The sequence below is a fragment of the Enhydra lutris genome, unplaced genomic scaffold, assembly GCF_002288905.1.
Source record: "Enhydra lutris kenyoni isolate GAN:26980312 unplaced genomic scaffold, ASM228890v2 scaffoldscaffold62, whole genome shotgun sequence".
Classification (NCBI taxonomy): Eukaryota; Metazoa; Chordata; class Mammalia; order Carnivora; family Mustelidae; genus Enhydra; species Enhydra lutris.
The window spans coordinates 5,935,339-5,951,623 of record NW_019154146.1 but is presented as its reverse complement, the minus strand read 5'-3'; the positions used below and the strand labels follow the sequence as shown (position 1 = coordinate 5,951,623).

The 16,285-nt window shown below is 36.1% G+C and overlaps 1 protein-coding gene across 1 annotated transcript in view; it reads left to right on the top strand.

Annotated features, from left to right (window-relative positions):
- LOC111158685 (parkin coregulated) overlaps nucleotides 1-16,285 on the top strand; it is a 503,721-nt gene that overhangs the window by 61,436 nt on the left and 426,000 nt on the right. The window contains exon 2 of the mRNA XM_022520893.1: nucleotides 15,918-16,052. Within this exon, the coding sequence (XP_022376601.1) occupies nucleotides 15,918-16,052 (135 nt within the window). The remainder of the gene's footprint in view (nucleotides 1-15,917; nucleotides 16,053-16,285) is intronic.

Sequence of the window (16,285 nt, the reverse complement as noted above, 5' to 3'; positions counted from 1 at the left end):
GATCAAACCATGAAGTGCAGAAAGAGGGAATAAGGGAAAAAAAGGGAGATCTCTGTTCCAGTGAAGGGTTTTAGGGTTAGGGCTTCATAGGGATTGGGCTAGAAAGAGAAGAGATGGTAACCTTAGAGTAGGACACTTGAAGCATGAAATTCCTGGATGCCTAGGAATGCAATGGCGTCTTTACACATGCAGCTTTATTAGACAATTCCAAATGCTTTCCAGAGTGGATGTATCCCTCTCTCCGAAAGGAATGAGACTTCCTATTCCTCCATATCTTCCCTAATATTTAATATTTAAGTCTTTAAATCACATGGAATTGAATTTGTGTATGGTGTGAGGTAGAGCTCCAATTTTACTTGTTACATGAATACAGATGTCTCAGCATCCTATATTGAATAGTATAGCCTTTCCACATTCTTCAGCAATGTCTCCTCTACTATCTTATCAAATTAATTAATGCATTAATTCAACAAATATTTATTGAACACCTATTCTGTACCAGGCACTATTTATCTAATAAAGAACAAAACAAATAATAATCCATTGATTAGATTTTATAATTCAGCTTGAGTAGGAAGGCAATAAACAATAAGTGTTATACTTTCCACACTAAGGAAAAAAGGAAAAGCAGAGCTGGATAAGAAGGCTGGGGGCCCCAAGGTGGGGAGACTGTAATTATTAAGTGGAATGATCATGGTGGATCTCATTGACAAGATTTGGGCAGGCACTTAAGAGAGGTAAGGGGGTTCATCAAACAAACATATAAAGGGAGAACACTCCAGGCAAAGGGAACAATCAGAGCAAATTCCAAAGTTAGGGATATAACTGGTGTGTTCAAAGAGCAGCAGGGAAGCCAGTGTACTAGAACAAAGTCAGTTATGGAGAGTAGTAGGAGGGGGAGCCAGAGAAGATATGGTGGAAGCAGGATGTGTGAGGCTTTGTAGACCATTGTATGGATCCTTCCCCCTCCCCCAGGACAGTTACTGTTTCTTTTTGTTTTTCATTTAAATATATCATCCATTTGGAACTAATTCTGTTGAAAAGTGTGAAGAATTGATCCAATTTTATTTTTTTTCTGGATGTATACCATTGTCCCAATACCAGCTAATGAGTAGTCCATGTTTTCCCCATTGATTTGAGGTCTACTTTGTGATATATTGAATGCATGTAATTATTTAGATCTATTGCTAGATAGTGTTCTATTCTTTTTTCTTTTTTTTTTTTTAAAGATTTTTTATTTATTTATTTGACAGAGAGAGATCACAAGTAGGCAGAGAGGCAGGCAGAGAGAGAGGAGGAAGCAGGCTTCCTGCTGAGCAGAGAGCCCGATGCGGGGCTCGATCCCAGGACCTGAGATCATGACCTGAGCCGAAGGCAGAGGCTTTAACCCACTGAGCCACCCAGGCGCCCCAATAGTGTTCTATTCTTGTAGCTGCCCACACGGATTCTTTTTCAAAGATTTCCTACATAATCTTGTTGGTTTATTTTAATGCAAACTTTGGAATCATCTTGTCTATTTCTGAAAAGAGAAACCAGGTTGTATTTTTATTGGGATTGTGTTAAATGTATAAGTTCACTTAGTATAATTGACCTATTCATGATGTGAAATTTTTCTATCACAGAAAATTATTTTCTCACTTTACAATTCTTCTTTGTATCTTTTAGTCGTATTTTAAAGTGTTTTCATATAGATATTACACATTTCCTATAAATTATATCCATATTTTTAATCTTTCACTATTGTAACTAAGATCTCTTAGGTTATATTTTCTAACTGGTTGTTTTAAATATTTCCGCCCATTCCTTTGAATTTCTTCTTTGAGGACTTCGGTTTGCATCCTTGTTCTCCTTGGCCAGACTTTATTTCTCTCTCACATCTCCATTTTTCTGATACAATCACTAATACCCTTTGTGTATATTTGCAGTGGTTTTTTCCCTTTTTGCTTCTTCCAGTTTCATCTGCATATTTTGAATTTTTTATTCCTACTTGTTCTTAGAAGGCTCCAGCTTTGTTTCATCTTCTATCACATTGCCATTTCTTCTCTGTCATAATTCTTACATTTCTACTTTTTGGTCTTCTATATGAGTGGTTGCGTCACACCATGTGTTTTTTAAATTCGTGACAAATATTTGGTTACAGTATTTGTCTCTGCATTATATTTTTCTTTAATTGGTAAGTTTCATGGCTCTTTGATGCATTTTTTTTCTTTTTCTTTTTTTTTAATATTTTATTTATTTATTTGACAGACAGAGAGATCACAAGTAGGCAGAGAGACAGAGAGGGGAGGGGAAGCAGGCTCCCCACCGAGCAGAGAGCCCGACGCAGGACTCGATCCCAGGACTCCGGGACCACGACCTGAGCTGAAGGCAGAGGCCCAACCCGCTGAGCCACCCAGGCACCCCATTTTTTTTTTCTTATAGTATCTTTGTTTTTGTGTAATGCTGGGTCCCATTTTAATGCTCACAACTGAATGAGTTGGCTTTTCCTAGACTATAATCTGAAGTAGGTGTCTGGGTTGAGATAGAAGGTAGCATTCTTCTGAGATTTATAATCCAAAATCCTTCTCCTTCTCTGCTGTCAAAAGAATGATGGTTGCCAATGCTATTTGTTTATGTATTTATTTTGGGGACCTTCTCCTCTGCTTCTCTGATCCCAAATGGATTTGAAAGGTCTTCTTCAAGGCACCTGGGTGGTTCAGTTGTTTAAGCAACTGCCTTTGGCTTAGGTCATGATCCTGTAGTCCTGGGATCGAGTCCCACATCGGGTTCCCTGCTTGGCGAGGAATCTGGTTCTCCCTCTGACCTCTCCCCTCAGGCTCTCTCTCAAATAAATAAATAAAATTAAAAAAAAACAAAGTTTTCTTCTATGAGCTCTTACCCCCATTTTTGCAAACAGGAAATAAAAATTTGCCCTCTGTGGGATCTTCCTCACCAGAAACATTTTTTTTCTGATATTTTCTTAAATTCATTATTTATCTCTCTCATCACACATGATGATTTATCTCTTCCCTTCCTCCCACATGAAGTATGCCTTATCTTAGCTAAGTTTTTTTTAAAACAATATCCTCAAGGTCTATCCAGTTTGTTACAAAAGGCAAGATTTCCTTCTTTTTTATGTCTGAGTAGTATTTCATTGCGTATCTATATAACAGTTTCTTTATCCATTCATCCATTGATGGACACTTAGGTTCTTTTCATCCCTTAGCTATTGTAAATATTGCAAGAAACATAGGGGTGCATGTGCATCTTCATATTAGTGTTTTTGTTTTCTTCAGATAATTATTCAGTAGTGGAATAGTGGGATCATATGGTAGTTCTACTTTTAATTTTTGAGGAAACTCCATACTGTTTTCCATCGTGGCTACACCAACTTATATTCCCAGCAACAGTGCAGGAGGGCTTCTTTCTCTCCACATCCTTGCCAACACTTGTTATTTTTTGTCGTTTTGGTGATAGCCATTCTGATATGTGTGAGTTGTTGGCTCGTTTTTGATGGGCACTTTTTCTCCTAATTTTATAGTAAATAAAATTCATATTATGTTTGTATGATTTTAGAATAAAAAGAAGAAAGACGTGTACATGCCTGAAATCATTTTAACTTTTGAGATTTAGTACTTCTTAGGTAGCAAGGAACTAAAATAGACTAGGAAGAGGAGGGCGTTTTCTGGACTCTTCCTGTACTTCTTTTAAAGACAAGGTTATCTTATGTTTCATTCTGTAGCAAAAACAAAGATCCAGTAACATGTCTCAAGGGGAAGACAAGAGGAAACTCCTCACTGACTCAGGGTGTGTGTGTGTGTGTGTGTGTGTGTGTGTGTGTGTGTGTAAATTACTTCTGGAAACATGAGGAATGTTTGTATGAAAGTCTAATATCCAACATATTTCAAATCATGCCTACAAATTCTATTCAAATCATTACTTGCATGCATACCTCTGAAGTACACCATGGCTATGGAAGAGGGAAAATTTCTGAATATAAAGAAAGCTATTAATAAATCTGAGTGGGCGAGCTGTGAATGTGTAGTTGGGGTTAGTTAGACAAATGGCCAAGATTGGTTTGTGGCTTTTTTATTTTTTAAAGATTTTATTTATTTATTTTTGTGAGAGAGAGAGAGAGAGAGAGAGAGAGAGAGAGAGAGAAGAGTATACAAGCAGGGGGAGGGGCAGAGAGAGAAGCAGCCTCCCCACTGAGCAGGGAGCCCTATGTGGGGCTCCACCCCAGGACCCAGGACCCTGGGATCATGACCTGAGCCAAAGGCAGACACTTAAACAACTGAGCACCAGGCGCCCCGGTTTATGGTTAATAGAGAAGAGGTTAAGAGTTTATTCTCCATGTGGACTAGTTGGCTTTATTTTGGCCACAGCCTGGCTTAACTTCAGCTGGCATTTACAGATGAAGATCTTGGCTCAGGAAAAATGTACTTTACTTATTAAAAAAATAAAACATGAGGTAAATAAAAATTAAAAAACACATTACATCTGGATAGCGAATGAAGCATTACTAACTTTACTTAGAATAGACGACTCAGGTACATCTTATATACCACTTAGGTACTACTTAGGCCTATCTTTGCTCCTTCTTTTTCTCCTTTTACATTCTTAACATTTCTTTACTGGTTGAATGAACTGTGATGGAAATCGTGATGGAAAAAATCCAGACTGATCAGACTGTAATCCTGTATTTATCATGTTATCTTCCAGTTAAGTTGCAATATGTGTGCTTTGCATGTGTGATAATATACATGTTTTTGCACATTCTTTTCTTCTTTTATCTGTCCATTAGAGTTTATCATTTCTAATGAGTGTATTGAACATCTCTATAATTATATGAACTTTCAAAGTACTTTATTTTAGAGGGAGCCAGTAGACTGATGGGAAGGCAGAACTCTTTTTTACCTATGTAAATATCTTTTATTGTAGACAGTTCCAAAAAAACTTTTTTTCTATTAAATAACTAGGTCTTTTTCTTTTCCTGGAGAATATCAGCTTGGATCATTAGACGCAAGGATTTTCACATTTTCTATTTAAAATATTCATGATATGTAAGATGTGAATGGTCACAGTTTCTCCACATATACAAAAATAACATTTTTATTCTAATTGTTCAGTAAGAAAGAACTCTTTTGCAAGACACAGGAAATGTACATTTAGATATAAACTGTTTACCACGGTTTCAACATTAAACGTATAGAGGAATACTGTATATTTTAAACTCTTACCCATTTATATTCTCCTTTCACATTTAGCTCACTCATTTCTTTGGCCTTCGTGTTGGGTGTGACAGTGTATTAGCCAAGCTGTCTCCGGCGCTCAGGCATTTTATCAGTTCCACAAGACAGATGCTAAACAGCATAGTCTAAATTGAAATCTCTGATGACTCTCTGGAGACGGGTTGATAGCAGGCATCACACTCAAGCACTTAAATATGTGGCCTTTTCCCATATTTAACTGCAAGGAGAGAACAGCTTTTGAGTAAACGTTTTTAGCCTTCAACTGTCAAGATTTCTTTTTTATCATTTGATTATTGCATCTCGTTTTGTTAGGAAAGGCTATCAGTCTCCTTTTTCCCCGGACGGTGGAGAATTTAAAGGACCACCGATGCCTATTACTTTAAACAAAACAATTTAGAGAAGCTGTGTAGTCCAATATTGCTTTCAGAACTATTTTAGGCTACAGAGACAACATTTTGAAATAAAATCTTAGTGCCAAGTGTGTTCCAGTTCAGTTGTAAATTTAAAATGACATAACCGTAATATTCTCAGCAATCTTCGGGACTTCCTTATTTCATACAGTTGTTGAAGAAGCATTTTTATATCAAGTTATTGGATCGTAGCCTGAAGGAAGTCTTGAATCTCTGAAACTGAGGTCGTTATAAAGGTGATAGAGCTGAGAAAAACAAGCCTTGGAATGTAAACAGGGATGTCTTTCCATAGCCCCTGTAGGTTCCAACAGGGAGTTGTGCTTTTTGAGATTCCACTTAGCTCTACAATTGGGTGGATTCTCTGATTATATTGTTTGTCCTCAGTATTTGTCGAATTAATAAATACAGATGTTAGGTTATAAAAGTATAGAAAGGATCTCAGAGGTCAGCCAGTGTAATTTTTTATTTTGACCCACAAGAAAGCTGAGGCTCCAAATTGTGTGATCACTTGCCCATGATGTATGGGAACTAACTCATCGGCACCATGCACATGCTTACTTCTGTACTGCATGTATCTTCACAAGCTACCTTAGATCCTTTTGAGAACAAGCAGGACATAATTTATTGTCAAGAAGAGTCAAGTCTAGTACTAAAGTCTTCTAGAGTTTTTGGATTGAAATATTTGTCATTTCATTCCGTATTACTACCTTCATTAACACTGGACCCTCATTCTACCTGTGTGAAAAACTATACGTTTCTTGGTTTTTGTGTTTTGTTTTGTTTTTTTTTTGCGGGGGGGAATGTAATCATCATACGACAGTGCTAATTTAATTCTAACATATTATAACATTCATAATGCTACTTTTAGTTTTTATTTATTCTAATCATATTTAAACTAGTCTCTATAAGCACTTTAGACTAATCTAAGTTATTTCATTTTAAGTGTCACACAAAGCCTTTGATTTTAAGCAAAATTTTCTCATTTATCCAAGTAAATTTCAGAAGAGAAAATGTGGGTTTTAATGTAGAGGTTTTACATAAAAAGAAAATATGTATTGGTCTCATCAGTAATGAACTGGTGGTCATAAGACTGACAATATTCATAGTTACTTAGACCTAAGATATGTACAGAAAATACAGGCAGTTGGTTCTGACTTAATCATTAATAGATACAAAAGTTGTAGATACACAAATCTGTGATACAGCAACCATAATTATCTGAAAATTACTTCTAATTGAAATTGTACAGAATTCAAGTTTATAGGGGCATCTGGGTGGTTCAGTGGGTTAAGCCACTGCCTTTGGCTCAGGTCATCATCTCAGGGTCCTGGGATCGAGCCCCACATCGGGCTCTCTGCTCAGCGGGGAGCCTGCTTCCTCCTCTCTCTCTGCCTGCCTCTCTGCCTACTTGTGATCTCTGCCTGTCAAATAAATAAATAAAATCTTAAAAAAAAAAAGAATTCAAGTTTATAGGAAATTAAAATATATTTCTGCCTGGCTTCACTGAAAACTATAGGTATTTTGCAAAGCTAAATAACATTTTCTAATGAAAGAAATAATGTCTTAAAACTGAAATGTTTTATCATCTGAGTGCACAGAATTCTATATTTCTGTGGCATTTCTGTGGCATATCACCTGCTTATTTCTATAGAAGAGTCTAGGGAATATTCTCATCTCTTTTCCTAAATGATATATGTCTTAAGGATCATATATTTGACTTAACGCTTTGTCACCAATAATACCAAGCCTAGTGACTTGGAAATATTATATATTCAATGTATTTTTCAATGAGTGAATGACATAGGCAGGATCTATTTTAGAGACAATTTCTTAACTCTATTTCTAAGAAATATTTTAGTGCATGTGACCATAGGTCCTTGAATTCAGGTTTATGAGTTTTTAACACTGAAAAACCTATACCTCTCATGTTTCTCTGGCTATTTTAGATAAGTGTATTAGTCATAAATATATATTTTATTCTAAAATCTATTCCAGTTCCATAAGTGATTCATTTATGAATTCCAGTACTATAGCCCATTAATGTTTTTTTTTTTTCTGTCTCCATTTCTAATCACAATTAACTTTGCCCAACTTTAACAATTCTACCATACTAGCAACTCAGATTATAACAGTTCATGGGGCAGGATGGCTCCCAAAGACTACATCTGGTTTCATATTCCTCATTCATCCCTCAATGCACTACAATCTGCTTTCCATCCCATCATGCCAGTATAGCATTTTAGTTTTCAGAGAACTTTAAACCCTCTTCTTAATTGGCCCACCTGTATCATTAAAAAACGTGTTCCTGTCATTCATTGATTTCTATACCATCCCTTCCCCATTTTCTTGCTACCATTCTGACTCTTCTTCTTAGTCTCCCACAGAATCCAGTTATTATTAAGTCTTCAGGAAATGTTTCAAGTTCTCAGCCTTTTTCTCACTGTATTCTTACTTTCCCTTTGGAAAGATTTACCAATTCCCATTGATTTAACCCACACCTTGACTACAGGCAAACTTTATCAACAGCCCAGATCTCCCTGATCATCGCCATACAGATTGTTCTGGTGGTCTACTGTTAGTTTGTCTTTTAGGCATTCAAAGCCTAATGTGAAGAGAACTCCAAGGTTGGGATATGGCCTGTCAGAAAAGTCTCTTGAGAATTAGAGAGGTTTGTGGTCATGAAGGTGATTCGTGGTTACTCAGGAGAAAAAGGAGGGAAAGGAATGGAGTGATGGAGAATAAGAGGTTGGTGGAACAGGAAAGTCATGGAGCCCAAAGAGAGCAGGCCATATTTGAGAATGGCCAGTATGTGGGCATAATTGGTGAAGGAGCCTGTGGAGAAGTAACCAGAGGCATCACTGTCAGCTTCCAAATGCCTGCACGGTGGGAATGCATGTCAGTGGGAAATCATCTGTGGATTTTAAGTAGATGAAGGATATGATTTAGTCAATATTCATTGTGCACAGCAGTCACAATATCCTGACGGAGGAATGATATAAAGAAACTCAAAGCCGGAGACAAAAAGAGCAAGTAAAGAAAAAAACAAAGAAACTTTCCTGCCAAAAAAAAAAAAAAAAAAAAAAGTATATATATATATATGCATGATATTTTAAAATGCTAAATAAGTAAAAATGGAAGACAAAAAAGGCGAGGAGATATTTACAATAAATGCAAGCAATGGTCGATATCTGTTGATAGAAAAAATTCATACAAATTGATATTAATATAGAAAAGACATGAACATATTTTCATAAATGTATGCATATAGCATTTATACTAAAGTAAGAAAATATTCATCCTCTGCTAAACATAGTAATCCAAATTGAACAATAGGAAGATGTTATGGACTGAATGTTTATGTTCTGCAAACTTCCTATGTTGGAGCACTAACCCCAAGTGTGATGTGTTTGGAGGTGGGGCCTTTGGGATTAGGTTTATGAGATGGCCCCTAAGAGTGTGGCCTCTGTGGCATGATTAATGTCCTGAGAGAGGAGGAAGAGAGACCAGACCTCCTCTGGAGCACTCTCTGGGACATGAGAACACAGTGAGAGCCAACAGTCTGCAAAGTAGGAAGAGGGTTCTCAGCAGAACCTGATCATGCTGCCATCCTCCTTGTGGATGTCTAGCCTTTAGAAATGTGAGAAAATAAATATCTGTCATTTAAATCATCCAATCTCTGGTATTTTGGTATAGCAGTCCAGGCAGACTAAGACAGAAAATCTGTTCTCCTCTTTAATCAGCAAATAATTTTATCAAGATTCATAAAATATAAATTTTGATTAATTTTGTTATCTCATATGAGGGACTCTGTCTGAAGGGTATTATTTAAAATGGGGGAAATGTGATATGCCTGAGATGTTTATAATAATGTGATTACAAAATGCAAAAAAATTCAGAAATAATATAAATTTCAAATATAATTGCAAATGGTGGAATATTGCTTAGCCACCAAAAGTGAACTTCTATTATCCATAGCAACATCAAAACGTATTACACTGCGTGAAAAAGTACATTAAATGGAACAGACTTAAAAATGAAAAATTATGATATTTTTACATATGTTCTAAAAGGAAATAGCACAAAATTATTAATAGGTGGTAGAATTCAAAGTAATTTAATACGATTTCCCTCCATCTCATAGTTTATTTTTTATGTAACTTAAACAAATTGGTTATTTGCATCTTTATTATCAGAAGCCCATTTCATCTCTGCCTCTGGATGTCTTCAATCAGTCACATGCCCCAGATAATTCCCCTCTAGGTTTTTGCCCAAACCCAGCCTGCTAGCATAGTGACTAAGGACATGTACTGCAGAGCAGAAACGCTGGGGGTCTCTTTTCTATTAACTTAATAACTCTGTGATTTCCGACAGTTTTTTGAGGCTATTAAAACTTAGATTTTCTTGTCCATAAGGATCATTTCATGTGGGTTTTGTCGAAAACTGAAACCAATAATGCCTGTAAAACAATGAATAGTTCATTAGGGGGTATTGTTGTTGTTCCCGTTGACGTCCTAATTTAAAGCCTTTGCCACCTTGTGCTTGGACTACCGCAGTAAAGTTCACACTGATTATCTTGACTCCAGGCCGTCCCTTTAGATCCCAACGGAATAAGCTTCCTAAAATAGGTTACCCACTTCCCTTGGATGTTTTCCCTGACACTATTACCTGTAGGGCCTGACTGTTAAGGACTCCACAGTATGTCTATATATGTTGAACCTTTGTTGAAATATATATATTTTACCATATAAGGCATTGTTAGCTATTACTAACAAAAACATCACTATCATAATGTTTTTTTATATTATTAAAGTTTCTTATACAAACGTTACCTAATACAAGCTAACTTTTGTTAACATGAGGTGCGCCATCTACTAATACAATCAGATTTACCAATTTGTAGTACTTTTGCAAGCATTTTCTTATTCATCTGCTAACTGTAGATAATGCAAAATTTCTGATGTTTAGAGCAATTACGATTGGCAAGTGGGGCAGACACGGAATTCCAGTCCTACTTACTCTGAAGTGTAGGCTGATGGCAATAAATTTGCCAGTCCTGGGGCTAATATTCAAGTGCCTCAGTAGCTGGGAGATAGGACAACCCTTGCCCACCAACTGCTTAACCACAGCGCTTTCAATGAATCCACATTCCGGGTTAAAGCTGATGAAAACAAGAGGTGCACCTGGAGGGCTGATTGGTTAAGCATCTGACCTTGGCTCAGGTCCTGATTCCAGGGTCCTGGGATCAAACTCAGAGAGCTCCCTGCTCCCTTCTCCCTCCCCCTCTGACACCCCCCTGCTTGTGCTCTCTCGCGGTGCTCTTTCTCTCAAATAAATGATAAATAAATTTTTTTAAAGCTGATGAAGATAAGAAATTAATATCTTTGCTTCTTATTGTTTCAATGTTAGTAAGCTGGCTAAACAGACAAGTAGAATAACACAGTATAGATTTCCCACTTGAAGTAAAGATTTTTTTTTTAAGCAGCTTCAGTTTATGCTAAAAAATAAAACTATTGAAAAGAAAACTTTCAACTATAAGAAGAATTTTAGAGAACCTTAAAATTCTTTCCTACTAATTATGATTAGTTTTTGTGACCGTATGTAGAGCCTGTGGTCTATGTCCTAAATCCATTCCAGCATTCAATAAGTGTAAGCATATAAAGTACTCTGTCATTTACAGTCACTTCAAAGTGCATTCAATATCTTGGTTCCCAAGTGCATTAGATTTTATTAAAAGCATTCTGCTGCAACACCCATTCTTCCTAATTGGTTTATGGACAGCCCCCACCATTCAGACAAACCGTAATTGCATTTTCCCACAAATCTAGTTTGATTTATGGTTCCTTATTTGTTCTATATTATTTATAATGAGTTGGGGTAAAATTCTTAAGACATTAAGTAAAATGTACAGTAGTCCTTTGATAAATATGGGATGTACATAAGGATTCTTAACAGTATTTTGCTAATTTTTAACTTTGTTTAGTCAGGCTACGTCCATCTGTGTGATTTCCAGTAGTACTATTTTTATTACCTTTCCAGAGATTGTTATTTACTTGATTTTTCATGTACATACTTCTAGAATCACTTGGAATGTTAGAATGGATCATGTGTAGAATATTAAAAATATTTTAGCCTTCTATTAGGCTTAAGTAGATATATATGTATTTGGAACAGAAAAAATATTATCCAGGAACAGTGACAGAGCAGCTGCGTACGATTAGGTAATGCCCATGTTGCACTGCAGGCTTGACTAGTCAAATTTCAGATTCAGATTTGAGATGCCGAGAGTTAATTTGTAATGTGTCTATAGGAGAATCCAAAAAATAGTGTTTTTAAGTGAGTAAATGGCAGAAATATAAGAACAGAGGTTAACAAACACTGAAGAAAGAATTTCCACACTGTTGGGTGATTACATAGCAAACTAAGTGAAGACTTTCCATGGAACTGTAGGCATGGAATCATTTCTGTAGCGAGTCCATGAAAATTTATGGGAAGAAAGTGGAAGTATACATTATCTATAAACAGTTTATAAAAAGCCCCTTAGTTTCTTAGAGAGAAATATGTTCATTCTTTGAAAAGTTTGGATGATTAGAATTTTGAATTCAGAATCAGAAAGAATGGAATATATTTAGAATAGGAGACAAAAGGAAAAAGAGAAATTGATTTTAAGATAAATACAAAGTAAGGGAGAAAGATGCATACTCTCTAGCAAAATTTTGGTCAATTAAACAAATGGGAGACTTGCTGTCAAAGCATAAATAATAACTTGGCATCTAGAAGAATGGAAAGGATGGTTAGCAGATGATAAGCAGATGAAAGATCTAAATGATGGTTGTAGCTGAATGTTTTGAATGAGGAATTGAGCCTTTCATCCTTACTGGACCAGTAAAAAGGTCCTCAGCACCCACAGTGGGGATAGCTTGGACTCTTACCCTAGCCAGCTGTGCTAAGCTCTTATCCCTTTCTGCTGGGGTGCCCTCAGAGAATGCCTCCTTGAGGGATAGGCATGTTATTACTGCCCAGCAGTAATGAGGCCACCCCCTTCCATGGTGTCCCTGTGGAAAACAGTCACGGGGTGCTCCTTCTCCAACCTGTCCAGGAGGTGTCACTGGAGGCCTAGTGGTATTGAAGCCCCCACTTTCACCCATGATCCATGAGAAACTCCCTCTGCGGAGTCAACAGAGGCCAGGTGGGCCTCCAGGATTTCAACCCCAGCCTGACTGTAATGTGCTCGTAACCTTTCCCCACATCTCTGCCAGACACATATTGGAATAAACCAGCTAAAACAGAAGGTAGAAGGTCTGAGTCTCACAATCACCAATGTCCAGGTTTCAACAGAAAATCAGTCATCACACAAGAATCAGGAAGATCAAAAAGCAAATGAAAAAAGACGATCAGTAGATGTCAGCCTTACCCTCTAGACCCTGGCAACCACCAATCTGATCTCTGTTTCTGTGAGTTCAGTTCTTTTAGATTTCTCATATAAGTGAGATCACACAGTATTTGTCTTTTTGTCTCACTTACTTATTCACTTAGCATAATGCCTTCAAGCTTCATCCATCTTGTCACAAAAGGCAAGATTTCATTCTTTTTTTATGGCTGAGTATTTCATTATATAGTTATATGTATGTATGTATATATATTATCTATATGTATATTTATACATATATATTTTCTTTATTTAATATTTATTTTCTTAAAAAACACCAAAAATGAGGTATCTACTGACTAGCAATCAGTATTGCACAGTAATACAATATACATACACGTATACACATATATTGTGTATATATGTATATATATACACAATATACATACACGTATACACTACATTCTATACACTAGAATGTAGTACACATTCTACTCTGTAGAATACACATTCTACAGAGAATACACGTATTCTCTGTAACTTTCTGTAAGTATGTATGATGCTGGTTTAATTTGGCTAAGTTTTCTTTTCTTTCTTGTATACCACTTTTTGGCTGGTATACATTTTTGGATTATGTATAACACCATTTTGTTAAAATGGTGATGCAATGGTAGATTGTAATTTTTTTTTTTTTTTTTTTTTTTGGTATATAACTTGTTGGCAAAATAGAAAGTTGTCAATTCTTTATCAATTTCCAAAAATGTGTTTCAAAATTTACCACTCCGTAAGTTGCTAAAGTCCTGGAGTGCCATCTCTGTAGTTTCTGTCATACTGATGTAGACGGGAATGTATGTATAACATCCAGCTCAGAGCTCCGCACAAAGTAGTTATCATACACATATGGTTACTTAACAATCGAATGAATTTGTCTGAAAATGGTGGCTAATAATTCTAATATCGGAAGAAGTTTCAAATATTTTGTAAGTAAGAGCCAGTCTTGCTTCCCCACTACCCAGTATCACATCAATTATTTATGTAATTACATAATATATAATATTATATAATTGATTATTTAATAATTATGTGATTACATATGCTGGAAATAATGTTCTATGTAGTGAAGGAAATTCTAAACTCTGGGGCACGTGGGTGGCTCAGTCAGTTAAGTGTCCAACTTCTGATTTCGGCTCAGGTCATATTCTAGATAGTGTCTATCTAGACTAGAGATAGAGCCATGTGTGCGACTCAGGGCTCAGCAGGGAGTCTGCTTGAGATTCTCTCTCTCCCTCTCTCCCTCTCTCCCTCTCTCCCTTTGCCCCTCCCCACAACCTTGCATATGTGTGGGCATATGTGGTCTCTCTCTCTCTAAAAAAAATTAAAAAATTAAAAAATTAACTCTAATAATTTGTGTTACCTCACTATTCACCTCTAGTTCAACATTTAATCATCTCAATATTTTAATATCCCACTCAGTTCTTAGTATTAGCTTTTCTATGTGTGCTGATAAAATGTATTTATCATATTTGTTATACTAGATGTATTTTACATATTTATTGAAATTCAAATTTTTTACATGGATATTAAAAATTAACATGATATCAAGTAACTAAAAATACTAAATTATTACATAACTTATTTGCTATTTTGTCCATATTAAGAATTAACAAGATAATCTGTTTTTATTAAACTAGTAAATATCTAGTATTTACTTTTTTTCAGAGAAAGGTAACCAGTGGTCTATAATTTTCAAAATAGTTCACTATCACTTTCAATTTTGTAACCTAATGAATTAATAAACATTGCAGATTTAAAAGATTCTTAAAATGAATAACTCAATATAAAATGTTTCTTCTTTGGGGTGCTTGGGTGACTCAGTTAAGGGTCTGCTTTCAGCTCAGGTCATGACCCTGGGGTCCTGGGATTGAGCCCGTGTCAGGCTCCCTGCTCAGTGGGGATCTGCTTGAGATTCTCTCTCCCTCCCTCTCTGCCCCTCCTGCTCTGCTTATGCTCAGTCTCTCTCTCTCTCTCTCTCTCAAATAAATAAATAAAATCTTAAAAAAAAAAAGAAATATTTCTTCTTTGATAAAAATCTCAATTGAGGGTGGCAGAATCTCATGTAATCTAATGGTACTTTCTCATAAATTCATAATATCGAAGGTGTGCTATACTTGCACATTTTCTTTTTAAATTATGTTATTTGTTATGGCTTAATTTTATGTAACTTTTTTATATTTTGTTAATATTCACAACAGAACATTTTTTACATTTTATGTATATGGAAAGACTTAAAGGACATATTCTATTTTTTAATATTTGTTTTAGAGAGTGCGAGCAGGGGGAGGGTGCAGAGGGAGAGAGAGGACCCCTAGCAGATTGGGTGCTGAGCAGAGCCTGACATGGGGTTCGATCCCATAACCCTGAGATCACAACCTGAGCCAAAATCAAGAATCAGATGTTTAAACGACCGTGCCGTCCGGGTGCCCCTAAAGGATGTATTTTAAATCTATTCCCTCAGTATTCCACAAAGTATATCAGACCTGAGATTAGAATTAGCAATTATTAAAAATGTTAAAAGTTTTAACATTCTGAACTTAAAGTCCTCTATTAAATATTTTACTTAAACAAAAGTTTAGACTTTTTTTCCTTATCATGTGATATTTTTAAAGTGACTTTTTCTAAGAATGCTATCTAAAATAGCTTGAAATAAAGTAAACCCTCAATGGTTATAAAATAATTATCTTCTATGAATGTTGTATTAGTGAAGTTGCTGTTGTGCATCATTAAACAATTTGGTTTTTATCTTCCAGAATATGTCATATAAACTAAAACTTAAGAAAAGTCTTTTTACTGTGCATTTTTGGTTATTTTTCAAGACCTGATTTCTATTTTTTTTTTTTTTTTTCTTTGAAGGTGAGAGGCCCTCCAGCTGCAGGAGCATTTAAAGAAAGACCAACCAAGCCCACAGCATTTCGAAAATTTTATGAGCGAGGAGACTTCCCAATTGCCCTTGAGCATGATTCGAAAGGAAACAAAATAGCGTGGAAGGTAAGTCAGGGCACAGCCTGGAGAACCAGCTGGGCCGCTGGAGTGACACCTCCCAAAGCCAAACAGACTTGGCCAAGTAGATAAACCGGAGTGATTTCTCGGCGAATGGAAGGTGTGGACAAGCTCTCAGAGAAAGCCCCCCTGTGTCAGCTGTCCACCTTGACTAACAATTAAATTACAGCCTGCAAAAAAGAAAATGACAGAGTTGCTTTGCCTCCGAGAATCGTCTGCTG